The 25,000-nt window shown below is 43.4% G+C and overlaps 1 protein-coding gene across 1 annotated transcript in view; it reads right to left on the bottom strand.

The window, feature by feature from the left end:
• mapkbp1 (mitogen-activated protein kinase binding protein 1) overlaps positions 1 to 25,000 on the bottom strand; it is a 63,263-nt gene that overhangs the window by 18,099 nt on the left and 20,164 nt on the right. Inside the window, exons 3-12 of the mRNA XM_042388783.1 lie at positions 14,131 to 14,193; positions 13,313 to 13,370; positions 9,476 to 9,646; positions 9,068 to 9,205; positions 8,779 to 8,961; positions 6,754 to 6,914; positions 5,091 to 5,289; positions 3,919 to 4,062; positions 2,498 to 2,706; positions 2,122 to 2,213 (exon numbers count right to left, since the gene is read on the bottom strand). Coding sequence (XP_042244717.1) covers positions 2,122 to 2,213; positions 2,498 to 2,706; positions 3,919 to 4,062; positions 5,091 to 5,289; positions 6,754 to 6,914; positions 8,779 to 8,961; positions 9,068 to 9,205; positions 9,476 to 9,646; positions 13,313 to 13,370; positions 14,131 to 14,193 — 1,418 coding nt within the window. The remainder of the gene's footprint in view (positions 1 to 2,121; positions 2,214 to 2,497; positions 2,707 to 3,918; positions 4,063 to 5,090; positions 5,290 to 6,753; positions 6,915 to 8,778; positions 8,962 to 9,067; positions 9,206 to 9,475; positions 9,647 to 13,312; positions 13,371 to 14,130; positions 14,194 to 25,000) is intronic.

The raw sequence follows: 25,000 nt of genomic DNA, 5'->3' as shown, positions 1-25,000 counted from the left end.
CAGTGCACATCACAGTACATTGTTTGATTTTTTAAATTCTCTATTTAATTCTGTTCTGCTGCAGTCTGGGACCTGAGATGCTCTATTATTTATTAGAAAAACAACAAGAACAAATTCCATGTTCAACCCATAAATAGATCTCACAACTGTGACAGATCAGTAGTTTGGATTGTTTTAACAGAGGAAACTTCAGTTGTGTCTCCAGCATTTCAATCTCCTGCCAACCGTCTCTCAGTAAAATATCCTGAGTCTCTCCTGGAAGCAGGTATTCACCCTTCATTCACAGTAGGAACCTTAAAGTTCGGTGGATGCAGTTGTATGAAGAAAACGCTCCGACATGCGGAGCAATAATTCTAGAGCACGAGTTCCACCCAGAATGTTTTGGCAGCGCACCATTTAGCTGTAGCATAGATGCTAGAACACGAAAAACAGATAAATTCTCCACAACAAGACTCCACACAAACAAACATAACTCACAACATTTCATAAAGGACAATATTCTCAAGTTAGACTAATTAGCCAGTTGACATTAGCTAACAAACGACCACAAGAAAGTGCATCATCATGCTGTCTATCGTCTGCCTGTGAACGCAGCATCTGAAACATGTAAGTAGCCTAACGTTAGCCACCTAGCCTAACGTTAGCCACCTAGCCTAACATAGCCACCTAGCCTAACATAGCCACCTAGCCTAATGCAAGCCACCTAGCCTAATGTTAGCCACCTAGCCTAACGTTAGCCACCTAGCCTAATGTTAGCCACCTAGCCTAACATTAGCCACCTAGCCTAAGGTAGCCACCTAGCCTAACGTTAGCCACCTAGCCTAACATAGCCACCTAGCCTAATGCAAGCCACCTAGCCTAATGTTAGCCACCTAGCCTAACGTTAGCCACCTAGCCTAATGCAAGCCACCTAGCCTAATTTTAGCCACCTAGCCTAACGTTAGCCACCTAGCCTAATGTTAGCCACCTAGCCTAACGTTAGCCACCTAGCCTAATGCAAGCCACCTAGCCTAATGTTAGCCACCTAGCCTAACGTTAGCCACCTAGCCTAATGCAAGCCACCTAGCCTAATGTTAGCCACCTAGCCTAATGCAAGCCACCTAGCCTAATGTTAGCCACCTAGCCTAACGTTAGCCACCTAGCCTAATGTTAGCCACCTAGCCTAACATTAGCCACCTAGCCTAAGGTAGCCACCTAGCCTAACGTTAGCCACCTAGCCTAACGTTAGCCACCTAGCCTAATGCAAGCCACCTAGCCTAATGTTAGCCACCTAGCCTAACGTTAGCCACCTAGCCTAACGTAGCCACCTAGCCTAACATTAGCCACCTAGCCTAACGTTAGCCACCTAGCCTAATGTTAGCTACCTAGCATGGCCGCTCTAGTTAAATAGATAGATTTGAATAATTAAATTAATACCATAAACATGAGGCGACTAGTTGACTAATGGCTTGAACTAACAACTGCTATTCGACCAGGAACATCTTCGGTCGGGAGCCAAACCTTCATCTACTGAAGCTGAACACAGAAACATGTTGGAAAACAGCTTTTAAAGAAATGTTTGTGATTTAAAATGTTTAAAATTAAAAACAGCTCCAACAAATAGTTTTTATTTTCATAAATGATGATCCTCTTTGTAACCTCTGAGGGTTGAACAGGTGAAACTGCAGTCTGATCTCCTATTGGCTGTGTCACATGGGATGTCATCTCCTCCGCTGCAGGCACAGCAGAGCGGAGGTCAGTGAGTCGCTGCCTTGCTCAGAGGCGGAGCCTTCGGGCAGAGCAGCTGCTGCCTAAACAGGTCATGTGAGACGAACGTAGCGTCGGAGATGAGACGGCAGTTACCTGCTGATGACCTGCTTCCATATTATTGATCAGCAGCTCCGATACGTTACAGCAGTTCTGTTAACTTCCATAAAGCTGACTGTCAGTGCAGGGAATCAAACCAGCAACCCTTCAGTTACAGGTTGTTGATATACTTTAGGTCTTATAGTATGTTTAGATGTTGTTTTTAATGTTGTATATATACACAATATATTGTGTTATATTGCGAGTATATATATATTTTGTTATATGTTGTATACATGTGAAGATGTGTCCAAACACACAGTAACAGCTGCTCACCAGTATCTGGTTTGGAGAACTCGAGGCAAAGGATCTCTGAGTCGTGAGCCTGAACATTCAAGATCTCCTCCATACTGACCAGATCATGGATCCTACACACACACACACACACACACACACACACACACACACACACACACACACACACACACACACATACACACACAAACACAAACACAAACACACACACACACACACACACACAAAAACACAAACACACACAAACACACACACAAACACACACACATAAACAGAGCAGAGACGTTAACAGCATGTTATAACTTGTTCTGTGTGTTTTCAGCCTGACTAGACTCAAACTTGTGATTAAAACCACACAGTCCCCCCCCCCCCCCCCCCCCAAACCCCCCCTCCGCACCTGAGGACTCCCATGCGGTCTCCAGAGGCCAGGTGCTGTCCATCAGGACTGACTCTCAGGGTCCTAATGCCTGCCCTGCTCTGGTCAGCCTGCTGCCCCTCTGAGCCCGATGTCCCCGCCTTCTCTGTGCTGCCGCCGGCGACGGTGACGCTCTCTGTATCCAGGAGGCTCGTTGTGTTGTCATCCACGTAAATGACCTTCTGCAGGTCCTGCAGAGTTAGAGGTCAGAGAGGTGAGGAGGCTGTCGGGTGAGGTGTTCAGGTGTACAGGTGTTCAGGTGCACAGGTGTTCAGGTGTTCAGGTGTACAGGTGTTCAGGTGTTCAGGTGTACAGGTGTACAGGTGTTCAGGTGTACAGGTGTACAGGTGTTCAGGTGTTCAGGTGTACAGGTGTACAGATGTACAGGTGTACAGGTGTACAGGTGTACAGGTGTACAGGTATACAGGTGTTCAGGTGTTCAGGTGTACAGGTGTACAGGTGTTCAGGTGCACAGGTGCACAGGTGCACAGGTGTACAGGTGTACAGGTGTTCAGGTGTTCAGGTGCACAGGTGCACAGGTGCTCAGGTGCACAGGTGTACAGGTGTACAGGTGTTCAGGTATACAGGTATACAGGTGTACAGGTATACAGGTGTACAGGTATACAGGTGTACAGGTGTTCAGGTGCACAGGTGCACAGGTGCACAGGTGTACAGGTGTACAGGTGTTCAGGTGTTCAGGTGCACAGGTGCACAGGTGCTCAGGTGCACAGGTGCACAGGTGCACAGGTGTACAGGTGTACAGGTGTTCAGGTATACAGGTATACAGGTGTACAGGTATACAGGTGTACAGGTATACAGGTGTACAGGTGTACAGGTGTTCAGGTGCACAGGTGCACAGGTGCTCAGGTGCACAGGTGTTCAGGTGCACAGGTGTACAGGTGTTCAGGTATACAGGTATACAGGTGTACAGGTATACAGGTGTACAGGTATACAGGTGTACAGGTATACAGGTGCACAGGTGTACAGGTGTTCAGGTATACAGGTATACAGGTGTACAGGTATACAGGTGTACAGGTATACAGGTGCACAGGTGCACAGGTGCTCAGGTGCACAGGTGCACAGGTGCACAGGTGTACAGGTGTACAGGTGTTCAGGTATACAGGTATACAGGTGTACAGGTATACAGGTGTACAGGTATACAGGTGTACAGGTGTACAGGTGTTCAGGTGCACAGGTGCACAGGTGCTCAGGTGCACAGGTGTTCAGGTGCACAGGTGTACAGGTGTTCAGGTATACAGGTATACAGGTGTACAGGTGTACAGGTGTTCAGGTGTACAGGTATACAGGTATACAGGTGCTCAGGTGTTCAGGTGTACAGGTGTACAGGTGTACAGGTATACAGGTGTACAGGTGTACAGGTGTGTGTGTGTGTGTGCTCGTACATGGCTCAGGATGTTCCTGTTCAGCACGTTGAGGCCGTCGATGTTCCACAGTCGGATGGTGTTATCTGAGGAGCAGGACAGGAAGGAGCCCGGGGCAGGACGCACCTCACCTCCCCCTCCTGCTCCTCCCCCCTCAGGATACACCTGCAGGACACACAGGAAGAGGAGGAGCTTATCAGTCACTTCAAAACAACAAAACAATTAATTAATGCAGAAAAACAAAATGTGTGCACTTCCTTTCAACTTATCAATTCTTCTCTGTGTGACTGCTGCAGATACTGGACTCAATTTAAAAGGGACCTATGATGCTTTTCTTTGTTTTCAGTCATATATATGATGTTATAATGTTGGATGTTCATGTTAAATGTGGCCGACGTGTTAAGTAACGAGGTAAACGTAGTGAAAGCAGTAATCCCTGTGAGCAGAAAGCAGCAGCGGCGCTACTCTGAACACTGAGCCTCACTGAGCCATGACTCCACAAGTAGTTTACCTGTTGGAGTTGTGCTGGTCGTCTGCAGCTCTTCATCAAACATCATCATCACTGTGGCTGTTTCTGCTTGTACTCTTCCTCACTGCATTATTTATAGCTGATCTGCTCAACAAACAGCTCCAAATGTCTCCACATGTTGTTGTTTTGACCGGTTTTTAGCACTGCTAACGAATCTCCAATGACGAACGCGTTTCACTTCCTTTCAATTCTTCACAATAAAAGTCTCCTGTTATTTAGTCATTTAAAAGCTTTTAATTTGGAGCAGTAAAGCAGGAAATGTTGGGTTTGCATCAGCAGTAACTTAACACAACTCTGACACAGCTGCCCCTCACAGGCTTCCGGAAAGCTGACCAATCAGAACAGAGTGGACTCATCAGGAGGCGGGCCTTAAAGAGACAGGAGCTAAAACGGCCAAAAAAAGGGCCAGTATAAGATAAATAAGGAGTTTTTTTACTGTAAATCATGCAAAGCTGGAATCCCAGAATAAAAATACAGAGCTGGAAATAAATGTAATAGGTCCCCTTTAAACATCTTCAAATAAAGTATTTTCATTTCAGTTTTTACATTTGCTCCAGTAAACACTGAGAGCAGCTGGTTTTACTGGTCTTTATGACGTCATGATGTTTCAGCTCTGTGACCTTTGACCTCTCAGGCCTGTGAATGATTCAGATGTCAAACTGACCTCGAGGCTCCACACACAGGACGAGTGGTAGAGGGCAGAGTAGAGTTTTCCCGCCCTGCGGGGGTCGCGGAGGTCACGGACATCCCACACATACACGCTGTGGTCATTGTAGACGCATGACAGCCAGCGGTTGGTGGGGTCATAGGTCACCGCCACCGTGTCCGGGTAACGAGCGTCCGACCTGCAGCAGAACAGCTGACTGAGGAGCAAACAGAAAAAGAAGGAGAAGAAGAGAGAGTAATTTTGTGGGACAGACGGAGACTAAAAATAAAAACCCTGCTGATGTTTCTGTGGTTTCCATGGTAACGTGTCCGCATGTCCAGTGGTCAGCTGACCTCTGTCTGAATACAAACCAGACTGAGTGAAAGAGGTTTTAAATTAAACTGCAGTCTGACAGACAGTCAGCACGTCCATGAACAGAAAGGCTGAATCAGCACACAGTGAGAAGAAGTCAGAGTACACTGAAGTACCGACTGTGTGTTCTAGACTGTTAGTACTGAAGTACCGACTGTGTGTTCTAGACTGTTAGTACTGAAGTATCGACTGTGTGTTCTAGACTGTTAGTACTGAAGTATCGACTGTGTGTTCTAGACTGTTAGTACTGAAGTACCGACTGTGTATTCTAGACTGTTACTACTGAAGTACCGACTGTGTGTTCTAGACTGTTAGTACTGAAGTACCGACTGTGTGTTCTAGACTGTTAGTACTGAAGTACCGACTGTGTATTCTAGACTGTTAGTACTGAAGTACCGACTGTGTATTCTAGACTGTTACTACTGAAGTACCGACTGTGTATTCTAGACTGTTACTACTGAAGTACCGACTGTGTGTTCTAGACTGTTACTACTGAAGTACCGACTGTGTATTCTAGACTGTTACTACTGAAGTACCGACTGTGTATTCTAGACTGTTAGTACTGAAGTACCGACTGTGTATTCTAGACTGTTAGTACTGAAGTACCGACTGTGTATTCTAGACTGTTAGTACTGAAGTACCGACTGTGTATTCTAGACTGTTACTACTGAAGTACCGACTGTGTGTTCTAGACTGTTAGTACTGAAGTACCGACTGTGTGTTCTAGACTGTTAGTACTGAAGTACCGACTGTGTGTTCTAGACTGTTAGTACTGAAGTACCGACTGTGTGTTCTAGACTGTTAGTACTGAAGTACCGACTGTGTGTTCTAGACTGTTAGTACTGAAGTACCGACTGTGTGTTCTAGACTGTTAGTACTGAAGTACCGACTGTGTGTTCTAGACTGTTAGTACTGAAGTACCGACTGTGTGTTCTAGACTGTTAGTACTGAAGTACCGACTGTGTGTTCTAGACTGTTAGTACTGAAGTACCGACTGTGTGTTCTAGACTGTTAGTACTGAAGTACCGACTGTGTATTCTAGACTGTTAGTACTGAAGTACCGACTGTGTATTCTAGACTGTTAGTACTGAAGTACCGACTGTGTATTCTAGACCATGATTGGCTCCAAACTAGTTGTGATGTCACAAATCCTGTGCGTAGGCACAGAGACACTTTCCAGTTTCAGCAGATGAATGTGAAAATAGTGTCCTGGTATAAAAGCTGCAGATGTGTGTTGTACTTAGATGTGAGCTCATTATGTGATCTGTGTGTGTGTGTGTGTGTGTGTGTGTGTGTGTGTGTGTGTTACCTGGCGTCCATCATACTGGCGATGTCGGCGCCGAGGCAGTGTGGGCGGGGCAGAGTACACAAGAAATGCAGGTTGACGGGGCTGAAGGCTCGAACCGTCCCGTCAGAACAACCACAGAAGATCAACTCGTCTGTGACGGACAGACAGGTGGCCTGAGACGTCTGACACACACACACACACACACACACACACACACACACACACACACACACACACAGGTGAGTCAGGATCAAACCACCATGAACTCAGGACTCCTGCTGAACTATTATAACACAGTGATGATGAAGATGATGACAATTTTTCATAAGTGAAGACGTTTAGCTGTTTGCCTTATGGAAACTGTTTTGTTTCCTGTTTCCTGTCTTTGTGCTAAGCTAGGCTAAACACATCCTGAACATATCTGATACTGATCAATCTATCAGTTTATCTTTCTATTTCTGCAGCCGGTTCAATACACAAGATACAACATGTCAGTCAGACAGCTACACTAACAGCTCCATCAGCTCCACATCTGTAGAGCTGTAACACCTTTTAGTATCAAATAACTGTCAGACGCTGAGACATCATGATGCATTAAATCTGTTGAAAGAATTAAACCGTCTGTTTGGAGGTTTTGGTGACGTGTTTTTATTCTCTGAACAGACGAACATGTTTGTGTCTTTGTGTCTGTCAGACGAGGAGATAAAGAGTGAAAATGTAAATGAAGTGAGAGAATGTGTGTGGGTGAAGATTCAGACAAAGACGGTTGTGTTTCTACTGCAGTATCAGTACACAGTCACAGTACTGTTACTGAAGTACTATTACTGCAGTATCAGTACTGTTACTGCAGTAATAGTATCAGTATCAGTACTGATACTGAAGTAGTGAGTGGAGGTCGGTGGAGGTGAGTGATGCGTTCAGGGTCCTGGGGGTAGAAGCGGCGCGATACGTCACTCGGCCCTTTAGGTGGAGCGTTGGTTATGAATGACTACGGCGTGCTGTGAAACCGACCAATGGGGTGAGAGGAAGAAAGTGGGCGTGTCTGAGTCAGTCAGTTCAGCCAATGAGGATAATGATTATTATTATAATTAATGATTATATTAAACATGTTTTCAGTTTAAATTGGAATTTAATGAATGATCACATGACACTTTTACTCTTTAATGATACTGTATGTGTCACCAGCTGGACTGACTGAGTCCAGGTGGACTGACTGAGTCCAGGTGGACTGACTGAGTCTAGCTGGACTGACTGAGTCCAGCTGGACTGACTGAGTCCAGCTGGACTGACTGAGTCTAGCTGGACTGACTGAGTCCAGCTGGACTGACTGAGTCCAGGTGAGACGAGGACTTACGGAGGCGGAGTCAACTGTCTGCACAGGAAGCAGAGGAAGAAGCAGAGGCACCTCAGATTAAAGTCAATTATAAACACACAATAAAACATTAAGAATCATAAAACATCCAGCAGAGAACAGATGACGTACAGAACAGACTGTACCTGCAGAGGTCATCAGGGTTCATCCTCTGAGGGTCATGAACACTGACAGTAAATGTGTTCATCATTAACATGTAACCAAATGATGTTGGAATATCTCAACAACTATTAGATGGATTTACTTTAAATTATTTTCACACATTCATGTTCCCCTCAGGATGAATTACTAACTTTGTCTTTTTTACTGCTTCTCTTTACCAAAAAAGTGAGATAATTGTGTAAAAGAAAGGAACATTAACAGTTTCTACCACTATCCCTACTAACTGATGTTAGCATTTAGCCTCACAGAGCTGCTAGCATGTTAGCTGCAGACTCTCTGTAGTGATGTGACTGCTGTTAATGTTCAGACTGTATCCTGCAGAAAAAACAGGAAGTTAGAAACTAGTTTGAAGTGTTTGTTAATTTCCTTACAATCCTGCAGAAAGAAGAACCAGACAGACGTGTTTTTTTACTCTGATGTGACCAACAGACATCACTGTCTGTCTCGTTGAGGAGACGTTGTGAAGACGTTGTGAGGACGTTTGTAGCAGTGGAAGCAGCACACAGACTCACCCGCAGCTCGACCCACTTGTCGAGGAGTCGGCGGTCGTTGAACTCACACAGCAGACCAGACGACGTGATGCAGTAGGTGGAGGAGGCCTGCCGGCCCCGCCCACACGCCACATCACTGAAAAAGTTATTCCTGAGCTCTCCCAACAGCCCTGAACGCCCCAGCAGAGGGACGGTGGCGTTCACCTGCAGATGATGAACACATGATCACATCAACACCATGACCGACCGATTAACAGCTGATTAACAGCTGATTAACAGCTGATTAATGTGTGACGGATGTGATGAGCACCTTGGAGGTCTTGGCATGGTCCAGGTACCAGAACTTGACATGCCGGTTGCCGGCGGTAACAAAGTAGGAGCTGTCGTCTGAGAAGGAGACGGCGGTCACTTTACTGGACACCTTATTGGCTGCTATGACGACGTTTTTCTGATGAACATACAAAACAAAAACAACAAAGCAGTTTGCTTCAAGTTTGACTAAAGTTCTGAACTTCTAAACTAAAACATTTCAGGTTTTCTTCTTCTCAAAGTTCTCAGTTTTTATTGGAAACGTTTATCTGAGTTTAAGTTTAGTTTTAAAGTTTGATTGTTGTAGCAGATCGTTTAAAAGTTTAAAGTTTAATTTCAGCTGCTGCCTGCGTTCATCAGTGCATCGATCAGCTGATTGATCAGTGTATTGATTGAGTGTGTCAGCTACCTTCCAGTTCCAGACGTTGACCATCATGTCATGCTGGTAGCCCACGCTGACGATGTATTTGCCGTTTGGAGAAAACGCCACACAGGCGACGCCATATTTATGCTCCTGCAGCTCAGCGACCTGCAGACGCTCAGACACCTCCCACACCCGCACCGCCGGCATGTGACCGCTCTGCAGGAGGAGCAGGAGGAGGAAGAGGAAGAGGAGGAAGAGGAGGAGGAGGAGGAAGATGATCAGTCATACATTCTTTCATGTTTCATTTCATAATCTAATGTCAGCATCAAACTTTAAATTGAACCTTAAAAAGTTATTTACACATAAAACCTGCAGATACAGGTCTGCCTGAGGATCAGGTCTCAGTGGACCCTGTCTGCCTGAGGATCAGGTCTCAGTGGACCCGGTCTGCCTGAGGATCAGGTCTCAGTGGACCCTGTCTGCCTGAGGATCAGGTCTCAGTGGACCCTGTCTGCCTGAGGATCAGGTCTCAGTGGACCCGGTCTGCCTGAGGATCAGGTCTCAGTGGACCCTGTCTGCCTGAGGATCAGGTCTCAGTGGACCCTGTCTGAATCAGGATCAGGTCTCAGTGGACCCTGTCTGCCTGAGGATCAGGTCTCAGTGGACCCTGTCTGCCTGAGGATCAGGTCTCAGTGGACCCGGTCTGCCTGAGGATCAGGTCTCAGTGGACCCGGTCTGCCTGAGGATCAGGTCTCAGTGGACCCGGTGTGAATCAGGATCAGGTCTCAGTGGACCCGGTCTGCCTGAGGATCAGGTCTCAGTGGACCCTGTCTGCCTGAGGATCAGGTCTCAGTGGACCCGGTCTGCCTGAGGATCAGGTCTCAGTGGACCCTGTCTGCCTGAGGATCAGGTCTCAGTGGACCCGGTCTGAATCAGGATCAGGTCTCAGTGGACCCGGTCTGAATCAGGATCAGGTCTCAGTGGACCCTGTCTGAATCAGGATCAGGTCTCAGTGGACCCGGTCTGCCTGAGGATCAGGTCTCAGTGGACCCGGTCTGCCTGAGGATCAGGTCTCAGTGGACCCTGTCTGCCTGAGGATCAGGTCTCAGTGGACCCAGTCTGCCTGAGGATCAGGTCTCAGTGGACCCGGTCTGCCTGAGGATCAGGTCTCAGTGCACCCTGTCTGAATCAGGATCAGGTCTCAGTGGACCCGGTCTGCCTGAGGATCAGGTCTCAGTGGACCCTGTCTGCCTGAGGATCAGGTCTCAGTGGACCCAGTCTGCCTGAGGATCAGGTCTCAGTGGACCCGGTGTGAATCAGGATCAGGTCTCAGTGGACCCGGTCTGCCTGAGGATCAGGTCTCAGTGGACCCTGTCTGCCTGAGGATCAGGTCTCAGTGGACCCTGTCTGCCTGAGGATCAGGTCTCAGTGGACCCAGTCTGAATCAGGATCAGGTCTCAGTGGACCCGGTCTGAATCAGGATCAGGTCTCAGTGGACCCTGTCTGAATCAGGATCAGGTCTCAGTGGACCCGGTCTGCCTGAGGATCAGGTCTCAGTGGACCCTGTCTGCCTGAGGATCAGGTCTCAGTGGACCCAGTCTGCCTGAGGATCAGGTCTCAGTGGACCCGGTCTGCCTGAGGATCAGGTCTCAGTGCACCCTGTCTGAATCAGGATCAGGTCTCAGTGGACCCTGTCTGCCTGAGGATCAGGTCTCAGTGGACCCGGTGTGAATCAGGATCAGGTCTCAGTGGACCCTGTCTGCCTGAGGATCAGGTCTCAGTGGACCCTGTCTGCCTGAGGATCAGGTCTCAGTGGACCCGGTCTGCCTGAGGATCAGGTCTCAGTGGACCCGGTCTGAATCAGGATCAGGTCTCAGTGGACCCGGTGTGAATCAGGATCAGGTCTCAGTGGACCCGGTCTGCCTGAGGATCAGGTCTCAGTGGACCCTGTCTGCCTGAGGATCAGGTCTCAGTGGACCCGGTCTGCCTGAGGATCAGGTCTCAGTGGACCCAGTCTGAATCAGGATCAGGTCTCAGTGGACCCGGTCTGAATCAGGATCAGGTCTCAGTGGACCCTGTCTGAATCAGGATCAGGTCTCAGTGGACCCGGTCTGCCTGAGGATCAGGTCTCAGTGGACCCGTTCTGCCTGAGGATCAGGTCTCAGTGGACCCTGTCTGAATCAGGATCAGGTCTCAGTGGACCCTGTCTGCCTGAGGATCAGGTCTCAGTGGACCCGGTCTGCCTGAGGATCAGGTCTCAGTGGACCCGGTCTGCCTGAGGATCAGGTCTCAGTGGACCCGGTCTGAATCAGGATCAGGTCTCAGTGGACCCGGTGTGAATCAGGATCAGGTCTCAGTGGACCCGGTCTGCCTGAGGATCAGGTCTCAGTGGACCCTGTCTGCCTGAGGATCAGGTCTCAGTGGACCCGGTCTGCCTGAGGATCAGGTCTCAGTGGACCCAGTCTGAATCAGGATCAGGTCTCAGTGGACCCGGTCTGAATCAGGATCAGGTCTCAGTGGACCCTGTCTGAATCAGGATCAGGTCTCAGTGGACCCGGTCTGCCTGAGGATCAGGTCTCAGTGGACCCGTTCTGCCTGAGGATCAGGTCTCAGTGGACCCTGTCTGAATCAGGATCAGGTCTCAGTGGACCCTGTCTGCCTGAGGATCAGGTCTCAGTGGACCCGGTCTGCCTGAGGATCAGGTCTCAGTGGACCCGGTCTGAATCAGGATCAGGTCTCAGTGGACCCGGTGTGAATCAGGATCAGGTCTCAGTGGACCCTGTCTACCTGAGGATCAGGTCTCAGTGGACCCTGTCTGCCTGAGGATCAGGTCTCAGTGGACCCAGTCTGAATCAGGATCAGGTCTCAGTGGACCCGGTCTGAATCAGGATCAGGTCTCAGTGGACCCTGTCTGAATCAGGATCAGGTCTCAGTGGACCCTGTCTGCCTGAGGATCAGGTCTCAGTGGACCCGGTCTGCCTGAGGATCAGGTCTCAGTGGACCCGGTCTGAATCAGGATCAGGTCTCAGTGGACCCGGTGTGAATCAGGATCAGGTCTCAGTGGACCCGGTCTGCCTGAGGATCAGGTCTCAGTGGACCCTGTCTGCCTGAGGATCAGGTCTCAGTGGACCCGGTCTGCCTGAGGATCAGGTCTCAGTGGACCCAGTCTGAATCAGGATCAGGTCTCAGTGGACCCGGTCTGAATCAGGATCAGGTCTCAGTGGACCCTGTCTGAATCAGGATCAGGTCTCAGTGGACCCGGTCTGCCTGAGGATCAGGTCTCAGTGGACCCGTTCTGCCTGAGGATCAGGTCTCAGTGGACCCTGTCTGAATCAGGATCAGGTCTCAGTGGACCCTGTCTGCCTGAGGATCAGGTCTCAGTGGACCCGGTCTGCCTGAGGATCAGGTCTCAGTGGACCCGGTCTGAATCAGGATCAGGTCTCAGTGGACCCGGTGTGAATCAGGATCAGGTCTCAGTGGACCCTGTCTACCTGAGGATCAGGTCTCAGTGGACCCTGTCTGCCTGAGGATCAGGTCTCAGTGGACCCGGTCTGCCTGAGGATCAGGTCTCAGTGGACCCGGTGTGAATCAGGATCAGGTCTCAGTGGACCCTGTCTGCCTGAGGATCAGGTCTCAGTGGACCCGGTCTGCCTGAGGATCAGGTCTCAGTGGACCCAGTCTGAATCAGGATCAGGTCTCAGTGGACCCGGTCTGAATCAGGATCAGGTCTCAGTGGACCCTGTCTGAATCAGGATCAGGTCTCAGTGGACCCGGTCTGCCTGAGGATCAGGTCTCAGTGGACCCGGTCTGTCTGAGGATCAGGTCTCAGTGGACCCTGTCTGCCTGAGGATCAGGTCTCAGTGGACCTGGTCTGGAACTCACCTCTCCTGTGACGACATATTTCCCGTCGGGAGAAAACGCCAACGTTGTGATCGTCTTCCTGAAAAACACAGAGAGGAAAGATTTCTGATTGGCTGTTAAAATCACCTGCAGGTTACCATGGCAACTGATGCTCCAGGCGTTCTCACACCTGTAGTTTGTTTGCTTTGGTCTGAATCGCTGGATCAGTCTCTTCTTCTCCTTTTGGTTCAGTTTGGTTTCACACAACAAAGTTTAAAGTGAAGAAGAAGAAGTTCAGATGCAGCGTTTATAAACCTGATTCTCCTTCAGGAAATAGAACTAATATAATACAGCTGGAACCGTCAGGATCATTATTACTGAAATAAGCAGCGCGATGATCCTCTGCTACTTATTATTAAGATTCTTATAATAAGAAAAAATAAAATAAATAAATCAGGTGCTTTATGAACGGAGTATCTGTCATTTCTGACCATGAAAACTATTTACGTTTACATTTTTTTCAGGTTGGTGCTGCTGGGTCATGTCTGATGGATATATATATATATATATATATACACACACACACATATATACACATATATACATATATATATACATACACACATATATATCCATCAGACACGACGCAGGGGCACCAACCTGAAAAAAATGTAAATGTAAATAGTTTGTGCTGCCTTCAGTCGGCTGAAGAAGAGAAGGGAGCATCAGGCATGGTGCAGCAGGACCGGACCGGACCGGACCAGACCGGACCGACACCAGAGTGATCTGAACCAAACAAAGCAGCTGTGAAAACGCCGTCTACAGCAGGTCAGAGAGGGGGCGGGGCTTTGGAGTTTTACCTGGAGCTGTTGAAAATGTGATGCTGTTTGTTCTTCCGAGGATTCAGCAGGACGACAACACACCTGCGCACACACACACACACACACACACACACACGCACACACACAGGTTAGTGTATCATATATAAACACAAACATGATGAAACAAACTCAAATACAGAAAAAAACCTGCAAAAACCTGTAAACACACACAGTTCAACACAGTGTGTGAACCAACTACAGCCGGACGCGGTGATGCTTTCATGTAATATATTCTATAGTTCATCAGCACAGATAAACACACAGATGTATAAACATTAAATCACAGGCTGCCTACAAGATGTCGACTCTTCATCAACAACGGTTAACGTCACTCATCACATACAGCTGAACACAATCATCTCTCAGTATTATTTAGACATCAAGTGTGAGTCACGTATCAACAAACCAGCCTGTAACAACACACACGAACAAAAAGGAGAATAATATAGAACCTTTAGTGTGAATTAGTGATGAATCACCCTCATGCATGAATGACACATCAATAACAGACTCATTTTACACATGACCCATGATGATGAAAATACTGTCAATATTTTAGAGACCAACCAAAATTTCACAATTATTAAGAGAAGCAGAGCTGGTTTGTTTGGATCTCAGTGTTTTTACTGAGGAAGAAGCTCAAAGAGATACAGCAGTCTTCTTCTTCTCTGCTTTTATAGTAAAGAGTTCATGTTTACTATCCGCAGTCTTCTTCTTCTCTGCTTTTATAGTAGAGTTCATGTTACTGTTTGCAGTCTTCTTCTTCTCTGCTTTTATAGTAAAGAGTTCATGTTACTGTTTGCAGTCTTCTTCTCTGCTTTTATAGTAAAGAGTTCATGTTACTGTTTGCAGTCTTCTTCTCTGCTTTTATAGTAAAGAGTTCATGTTACTGTTTGCAGTCTTCTTCTTCTCTGCTTTTATAGTAAAGAGTTCATGTTACTGTTTGCAGTCTTCTTCTTCTCTGCTTTTATAGTAAAGAGTTCATGTTACTGTTTGCAGTCTTCTTCTTCTCTGCTTTTATAGTAAAGAGTTCATGTTACTGTTTGCAGTCTTCTTCTTCTCTGCTTTTATAGTAAAGAGTTCATGTTTACTATCTGCTGGTGGGTTTGCAGTGAGGAGTCTCTGAGTGTTTATAGAAGTTTCGGGTCGGACAGACTGAGTCATCAAACACAGACTCATTAAACCTGAACTTTGTTTATACAGCAGAGTGTCTGTATGTGTGTGTATGTGTGTGTATGTATGTGTGTGTGTGTGTGTGTGTGTGTGTGTGTGTGTGTGTGTGTGTGTGTGTGTGTGTGTGTGTATGTGTATGTGTGTGTTGAACTGTGTTTATACAGCAGAGAGAAAGTGTGTGTGCGTGTTTGTTTTTACAGATCACAACTTTTTTGTGAGAAACGACATACGTATCTTTCAAGCCCTGTTTCGTGCACACGCAGCCGTTATAAATGAGACCTCAGGGGGCGCCGGAGAGCTGAATACGAGACAAAGTTACTGCAAGCGAAGAAGAGTCAAAACTAATCCTCCTTCTCAACTCAGCCAGATCTGAACACACAGACATGAAACACATGTTAACTGAGCTGGAAGAAGTACTCAGATCCTTTACTGCAGTAAAAGTACCAATACAGTAACATAAAAATACTCTGTTACAAGTAAAAGTACATAAGTATTATGAGCTTGATGTAGTTAAAGTATTACAGTAAAAGTACATAAGTATTATGAGCTTGATGTAGTTAAAGTATTGCAGTAAAAGTACATAAGTATTATGAGCTTGATGTAGTTAAAGTATTGCAGTAAAAGTACATAAGTATTATGAGCTTGATGTAGTTAAAGTATTGCAGTAAAAGTACATAAGTATTATGAGCTTGATGTAGTTAAAGTATTGCAGTAAAAGTACATAAGTATTATGAGCTTGATGTAGTTAAGGTATTGCAGTAAAAGTACATAAGTATTATGAGCTTGATGTAGTTAAAGTATTGCAGTAAAAGTACATAAGTATTATGAGCTTGATGTAGTTAAAGTATTGCAGTAAAAGTACATAAGTATTATGAGCTTGATGTAGTTAAAGTATTGCAGTAAAAGTACATAAGTATTATGAGCTTGATGTAGTTAAAGTATTGAAGTAAAAGTACATAAGTATTATGAGCTTGATGTAGTTAAAGTATTGCAGTAAAAGTACATAAGTATTATGAGCTTGATGTAGTTAAAGTATTGCAGTAAAAGTACATAAGTATTATGAGCTTGATGTAGTTAAAGTATTGAAGTAAAAGTACATAAGTATTATGAGCTTGATGTAGTTAAAGTATTGCAGTAAAAGTACATAAGTATTATGAGCTTGATGTAGTTAAAGTATTGCAGTAAAAGTACATAAGTATTATGAGCTTGATGTAGTTAAAGTATTGAAGTAAAAGTACATAAGTATTATGAGCTTGATGTAGTTAAAGTATTGCAGTAAAAGTACATAAGTATTATGAGCTTGATGTAGTTAAAGTATTGCAGTAAAAGTAGTGGTTTGGTCCCTCTGACTGATATATTATTATATATGACATCATTAGATTATTAATAGTGAAGCATCAGTGTTAGAGCAGCATGTTACTGTTGTAGCTGCTGGAGGTGGAGCTAGTTTACACTACTTTATATACAGTTAGCTAGTTTAGTCCAGTGGATCTGTAGCGTTTATTATTTTTTATTATATTTCTGTTTCCTCATTCTGCAGATTTCTCCTCTCTGTGTGTGTTTTCTGTGTTTCTGTGTGTTTGAGGTGAGAAGCGTCCAGGTGTTCCAGCCTCCACATCACAGACTTCTCTGACCTTTGACCTCCCAGCAGATAAACAGAATAACAACAGAAACATGTTTTTGTTCCGACTCGTCCAGCTGACCTGCAGGTGATGCTCTCAGCTCACGAGTGACACCTGAGCAGGTAGGAACCAATCAGAGCTGACAGCAGGTGTCTGAACAGACTCTGATCATGTGACTGCTGTGTCACTGCAGCTACTGCTGATTGGTCCGCAGCAGGTTGCCGGGGGTGATGGGGTTTTTCTGTGAAAGGCTGCTGATCTGATTTCATCCTTCACACTCAGATCTGTTCCGACACAGAAACACAGAAACACATCCTGTCTCTGCCTGACCAGACAAGCTGAGGGGAACAAACACACACTGTCTCTGCCTGACCAGACAAGCTGAGGGGAACAAACACACACTGTCTCTGCCTGACCAGACAAGCTGAGGGGAACAAACACACACCGTCTCTGCCTGACCAGACAAGCTGAGGGGAACAAATATGTATATATATATATATATACACACACACTATTTTGATAATTAATTAATCATTTTCAGTCATTTTTCAAACAACAATGCCACAAACATCTCTGCTTGCAAAGGGCTGGAGAAGCCACAAGATATCTAACACACACACACACACACACACGTATAATCCCTGTGTGAGTCAGCAGGCTGAGTGTCTGTGTGTATGTGTCTGTGTGTGTGTGTGTGTGTGTGTGTGTGTGTGTGTGTGTGTGCGTGTGTGTGTGCATGCGTGTGTGCGTGTGTGTGGAGATAAAGTCTTGCTGACTGTCCGTCTGTAAGCAGCTGAGTCAGCAACCAATTATATTCTACCACACACACACACACACACACATTAATCCTCTACAATCCCCACATGAAGAAGCTTTAAAGATCCACCGTCATCATCATCAGTTAACCCTTTCAGTCTCTTTAAAGGGTCCAAACCAACAGTGAACTGATCTACTGACCAGCTGATTTATCTGCACTGGTCACATGACCCTTCATTATGAAGAGTTTCCAGAGACTAATAACAGCATCATGTCTTCAGTCTCTGCAGAGTAGTTCTGTGTGAGGCAGACGCTACTGAGCATGTGCAGTAACATGTTTCTGTTTACAGCTTCACCAGCTTGTTGTGCTGCAGATCACAAATTTGTACTTTGGAGCTGTTTTGTAAACAAACTAATGCGACCAAACTCTTCATGATGAAGGAACATGTGACGCAGTGTAAAGCATCAGATTCACTGATAATAAGAAAAATACAGAAATCAGCAGACGTGTCCTTTAGATCCTTTACATCCTTTAGATCCTTTAGATCCTTCACATCCTTTACATCCTTTACATCCTTCAGATCCTTTACATCCTTTACATCCTTCACATCCTTTAGATCCTTCACATCCTTTACATCCTTTACATCCTTCACATCCTTTAGATCCTTCACATCCTTTACATCCTTTAGATCCTTCACATCCTTTACATCCTTTAGATCCTTCACATCCTTTAGATCCTTTACATCCTTTAGATCCTTCACATCCTTTAGATCCTTTACATCCTTTAGATCCTTTACATCCTTTAGATCCTTTACATCCTTTAGATCCTTCACATCCTTTACATCCTTTAGATCCTTCACATCCTTTAGATCCTTTACATCCTTTAGATCCTTTACATCCTTTAGATCCTTCACATCCTTTAGATCCTTCACATCCTTTAGATCCTTTACATCCTTTAGATCCTTTACATCCTTTAGATCCTTCACATCCTTTACATCCTTTAGATCCTTCACATCCTTTAGATCCTTTACATCCTTTAGATCCTTTACATCCTTTAGATCCTTCACATCCTTTAGATCCTTTACATCCTTTACATCCTTTACATCCTTCACATCCTTTAGATCCTTTACATCCTTCACATCCTTTACATCCTTTACATCCTTCACATCCTTTAGATCCTTTACATCCTTCACATCCTTTACATCCTTTACATCCTTCACATCCTTTAGATCCTTTACATCCTTCACATCCTTTACATCCTTTACATCCTTTAGATCCTTTAGATCCTTTACATCCTTTAGATCCTTTACATCCTTCAGATCCTTTACATCCTTTAGATCCTTTACATCCTTTACATGCTTTACATCCTTTAGATCCTTTACATCCCTCAGATCCTTTACATCCTTTAGATCCTTTACATCCTTCACATCCTTTACATCCTTTACATCCTTTAGATCCTTTACATCCTTTACATGCTTTACATCCTTTAGATCCTTTACATCCTTTACATCCTTTACATGCTTTACATCCTTCACATCCTTTACATCCTTCAGATCCTTCAGATCCTTTACATCCTTTAGATCCTTTACATCCTTTACATGCTTTACATCATTTAGATCCTTTACATCCTTTAGATCCTTTACATCCTTTACATCCTTTACATCCTTCACATCCTTTACATCCTTTAGATCCTTCATATCCTTTAGATCCTTTACATCCTTTACATCCTTCATATCCTTTACATCCTTTACATCCTTTAGATCCTTTACATCCTTTACATCCTTTAGATCCTTCACATCCTTTACATCCTTCACATCCTCTACATCCTTTACATCCTTTACATCCTTTAGATCCTTTAGATCCTTTACATCCTTTAGATCCTTTACATCCTTCAGATCCTTTACATCCTTTAGATCCTTTACATCCTTTACATGCTTTACATCCTTTAGATCCTTTACATCCCTCAGATCCTTTACATCCTTTAGATCCTTTACATCCTTCACATCCTTTACATCCTTTACATCCTTTAGATCCTTTACATCCTTTACATGCTTTACATCCTTTAGATCCTTTACATCCTTTACATCCTTTACATGCTTTACATCCTTCACATCCTTTACATCCTTCAGATCCTTCAGATCCTTTACATCCTTTAGATCCTTTACATCCTTTACATGCTTTACATCATTTAGATCCTTTACATCCTTTAGATCCTTTACATCCTTTACATCCTTTACATCCTTCACATCCTTTACATCCTTTAGATCCTTCATATCCTTTAGATCCTTTACATCCTTTACATCCTTCATATCCTTTACATCCTTTACATCCTTTAGATCCTTTACATCCTTTACATCCTTTAGATCCTTCACATCCTTTACATCCTTCACATCCTTTACATCCTTTACATCCTTTAGATCCTTTACATCCTTCACATCCTTTACATCCTTTACATCCTTTACATCCTTTAGATCCTTTACATCCTTCACATCCTTTACATCCTTTACATCCTTCACATCCTTTACATCCTTTACATCCTTCACATCCTTTAGATCCTTTACATCCTTTACATCCTTCACATCCTTTACATCCTTTACATCCTTCACATCCTTTAGATCCTTTACATCCTTCACATCCTTCACATCCTTTACATCCTTTACATCCTTTACATCCTTCAGATCCTTTACATCCTTTACATCCTTTACATGCTTTAGATCCTTCACATCCTTTACATCCTTCAGATCCTTTACATCCTTTAGATCCTTCATATCCTTTAGATCCTTTACATCCTTTACATCCTTTAGATCCTTTACATCCTTTACATCCTTCAGATCCTTTACATCCTTTACATCCTTTAGATCCTTCATATCCTTTAGATCCTTTACATCCTTTACATCCTTTAGATCCTTCACATCCTTTACATCCTTCAGATCCTTTACATCCTTTACATCCTTTAGATCCTTCATATCCTTTACATCCTTTACATCCTTTACATCCTTCAGATCCTTTACATCCTTTACATCCTTCACATCCTTTACATCCTTCACATCCTTTACATCCTTTACATCCTTCACATCCTTTACATCCTTCACATCCTTTACATCCTTCAGATCCTTTACATCCTTTACATCCTTTACATCCTTCAGATCCTTTACATCCTTTACATCCTTCAGATCCTTTACATCCTTCAGATCCTTTACATCCTTTAGATCCTTTACATCCTTTAGATCCTTTACATCCTTTACATCCTTCACATCCTTTACATCCTTCACATCCTTTACATCCTTTAGATCCTTTACATCCTTCACATCCTTTACATCCTTTACATCCTTTAGATCCTTTAGATCCTCTACATCCTTTACATCCTTTACATCCTTCAGATCCTTTACATCCTTCACATCCTTTACATCCTTCAGATCCTTTACATCCTTTACATCCTTTAGATCCTTTAGATCCTCTACATCCTTTACATCCTTTACATCCTTTACATCCTTTAGATCCTTTAGATCCTCTACATCCTTTACATCCTTTACATCCTTTACATCCTTTACATCCTTTAGATCCTTTAGATCCTCTACATCCTTTACATCCTTTACATCCTTTACATCCTTTAGATCCTTTACATCCTTTAGATCCTCTACATCCTTTACATCCTTTACATCCTTTAGATCCTTTAGATCCTCTACATCCTTTACATCCTTTACATCCTTTAGATCCTTTAGATCCTCTACATCCTTTACATCCTTTACATCCTTTACATCCTTTAGATCCTTTACATCCTCTACATCCTTTACATCCTTTACATCCTTTAGATCCTTTAGATCCTTTAGATCCTCTACATCCTTTACATCCTTTACATCCTTTACATCCTTTACATCCTTTAGATCCTTTAGATCCTCTACATCCTTTACATCCTTTACATCCTTCAGATCCTTTACATCCTTTACATCCTTTAGATCCTTTACATCCTTTACATCCTTTACATCCTTTAGATCCTTTAGATCCTCTACATCCTTTACATCCTTTACATCCTTCAGATCCTTTACATCCTTTACATCCTTTAGATCCTTTACATCCTTCAGATCCTTTACATCCTTTAGATCCTTTACATCCTTTACATGCTTTACATCCTTTAGATCCTTTACATCCCTCAGATCCTTTACATCCTTTAGATCCTTTACATCCTTCACATCCTTTACATCCTTTACATCCTTTAGATCCTTTACATCCTTTACATGCTTTACATCCTTTAGATCCTTTACATCCTTTACATCCTTTACATGCTTTACATCCTTCACATCCTTTACATCCTTCAGATCCTTCAGATCCTTTACATCCTTTAGATCCTTTACATCCTTTACATGCTTTACATCATTTAGATCCTTTACATCCTTTAGATCCTTTACATCCTTTACATCCTTTACATCCTTCACATCCTTTACATCCTTTAGATCCTTCATATCCTTTAGATCCTTTACATCCTTTACATCCTTCATATCCTTTACATCCTTTACATCCTTTAGATCCTTTACATCCTTTACATCCTTTAGATCCTTCACATCCTTTACATCCTTCACATCCTCTACATCCTTTACATCCTTTACATCCTTTAGATCCTTTAGATCCTTTACATCCTTTAGATCCTTTACATCCTTCAGATCCTTTACATCCTTTAGATCCTTTACATCCTTTACATGCTTTACATCCTTTAGATCCTTTACATCCCTCAGATCCTTTACATCCTTTAGATCCTTTACATCCTTCACATCCTTTACATCCTTTACATCCTTTAGATCCTTTACATCCTTTACATGCTTTACATCCTTTAGATCCTTTACATCCTTTACATCCTTTACATGCTTTACATCCTTCACATCCTTTACATCCTTCAGATCCTTCAGATCCTTTACATCCTTTAGATCCTTTACATCCTTTACATGCTTTACATCATTTAGATCCTTTACATCCTTTAGATCCTTTACATCCTTTACATCCTTTACATCCTTCACATCCTTTACATCCTTTAGATCCTTCATATCCTTTAGATCCTTTACATCCTTTACATCCTTCATATCCTTTACATCCTTTACATCCTTTAGATCCTTTACATCCTTTACATCCTTTAGATCCTTCACATCCTTTACATCCTTCACATCCTTTACATCCTTTACATCCTTTAGATCCTTTACATCCTTCACATCCTTTACATCCTTTACATCCTTTACATCCTTTAGATCCTTTACATCCTTCACATCCTTTACATCCTTTACATCCTTCACATCCTTTACATCCTTTACATCCTTCACATCCTTTAGATCCTTTACATCCTTTACATCCTTCACATCCTTTACATCCTTTACATCCTTCACATCCTTTAGATCCTTTACATCCTTCACATCCTTCACATCCTTTACATCCTTTACATCCTTTACATCCTTCAGATCCTTTACATCCTTTACATCCTTTACATGCTTTAGATCCTTCACATCCTTTACATCCTTCAGATCCTTTACATCCTTTAGATCCTTCATATCCTTTAGATCCTTTACATCCTTTACATCCTTTAGATCCTTTACATCCTTTACATCCTTCAGATCCTTTACATCCTTTACATCCTTTAGATCCTTCATATCCTTTAGATCCTTTACATCCTTTACATCCTTTAGATCCTTCACATCCTTTACATCCTTCAGATCCTTTACATCCTTTACATCCTTTAGATCCTTCATATCCTTTACATCCTTTACATCCTTTACATCCTTCAGATCCTTTACATCCTTTACATCCTTCACATCCTTTACATCCTTCACATCCTTTACATCCTTTACATCCTTCACATCCTTTACATCCTTCACATCCTTTACATCCTTCAGATCCTTTACATCCTTTACATCCTTTACATCCTTCAGATCCTTTACATCCTTTACATCCTTCAGATCCTTTACATCCTTCAGATCCTTTACATCCTTTAGATCCTTTACATCCTTTAGATCCTTTACATCCTTTACATCCTTCACATCCTTTACATCCTTCACATCCTTTACATCCTTTAGATCCTTTACATCCTTCACATCCTTTACATCCTTTACATCCTTTAGATCCTTTAGATCCTCTACATCCTTTACATCCTTTACATCCTTCAGATCCTTTACATCCTTCACATCCTTTACATCCTTCAGATCCTTTACATCCTTTACATCCTTTAGATCCTTTAGATCCTCTACATCCTTTACATCCTTTACATCCTTTACATCCTTTAGATCCTTTAGATCCTCTACATCCTTTACATCCTTTACATCCTTTAGATCCTTTACATCCTTTAGATCCTTTAGATCCTCTACATCCTTTACATCCTTTACATCCTTTACATCCTTTAGATCCTTTACATCCTTTAGATCCTCTACATCCTTTACATCCTTTACATCCTTTAGATCCTTTAGATCCTCTACATCCTTTACATCCTTTACATCCTTTAGATCCTTTAGATCCTCTACATCCTTTACATCCTTTACATCCTTTACATCCTTTAGATCCTTTACATCCTCTACATCCTTTACATCCTTTACATCCTTTAGATCCTTTAGATCCTTTAGATCCTCTACATCCTTTACATCCTTTACATCCTTTACATCCTTTACATCCTTTAGATCCTTTAGATCCTCTACATCCTTTACATCCTTTACATCCTTCAGATCCTTTACATCCTTTACATCCTTTAGATCCTTTACATCCTTTACATCCTTTACATCCTTTAGATCCTTTAGATCCTCTACATCCTTTACATCCTTTACATCCTTCAGATCCTTTACATCCTTTACATCCTTTAGATCCTTTACATCCTTTACATCCTTTACATCCTTCAGATCCTTTACATCCTTTAGATCCTTTAGATCCTTTACATCCTTCAGATCCTTTACATCCTTTAGATCCTTCACATCCTTTACATCCTTCACAGCCTTTATATCCTTCACATCCTTTACATCCTTTAGATCCTTTACATCCTTTACATCCTTCACATCCTTTACATCCTTTAGATCCTTTACATCCTTCACATCCTTTACATCCTTTACATCCTTTACATCCTTTACATCCTTCACATCCTTTACATCCTTTACATCCTTCACATCCTTTAGATCCTTTACATCCTTCACATCCTTTACATCCTTTACATCCTTTACATCCTTTACATCCTTCAGATCCTTTACATCCTTTACATGCTTTACATCCTTCACATCCTTTACATCCTTCAGATCCTTTACATCCTTTACATCCTTTAGATCCTTCATATCCTTTAGATC

The sequence above is a fragment of the Thunnus maccoyii genome, chromosome 16 (genome assembly GCF_910596095.1).
Source record: "Thunnus maccoyii chromosome 16, fThuMac1.1, whole genome shotgun sequence".
NCBI lineage: Eukaryota > Metazoa > Chordata > Actinopteri > Scombriformes > Scombridae > Thunnus > Thunnus maccoyii.
Note: the sequence above shows the minus strand (reverse complement) of the source record. Positions and strands in the feature narration are given on the sequence as shown.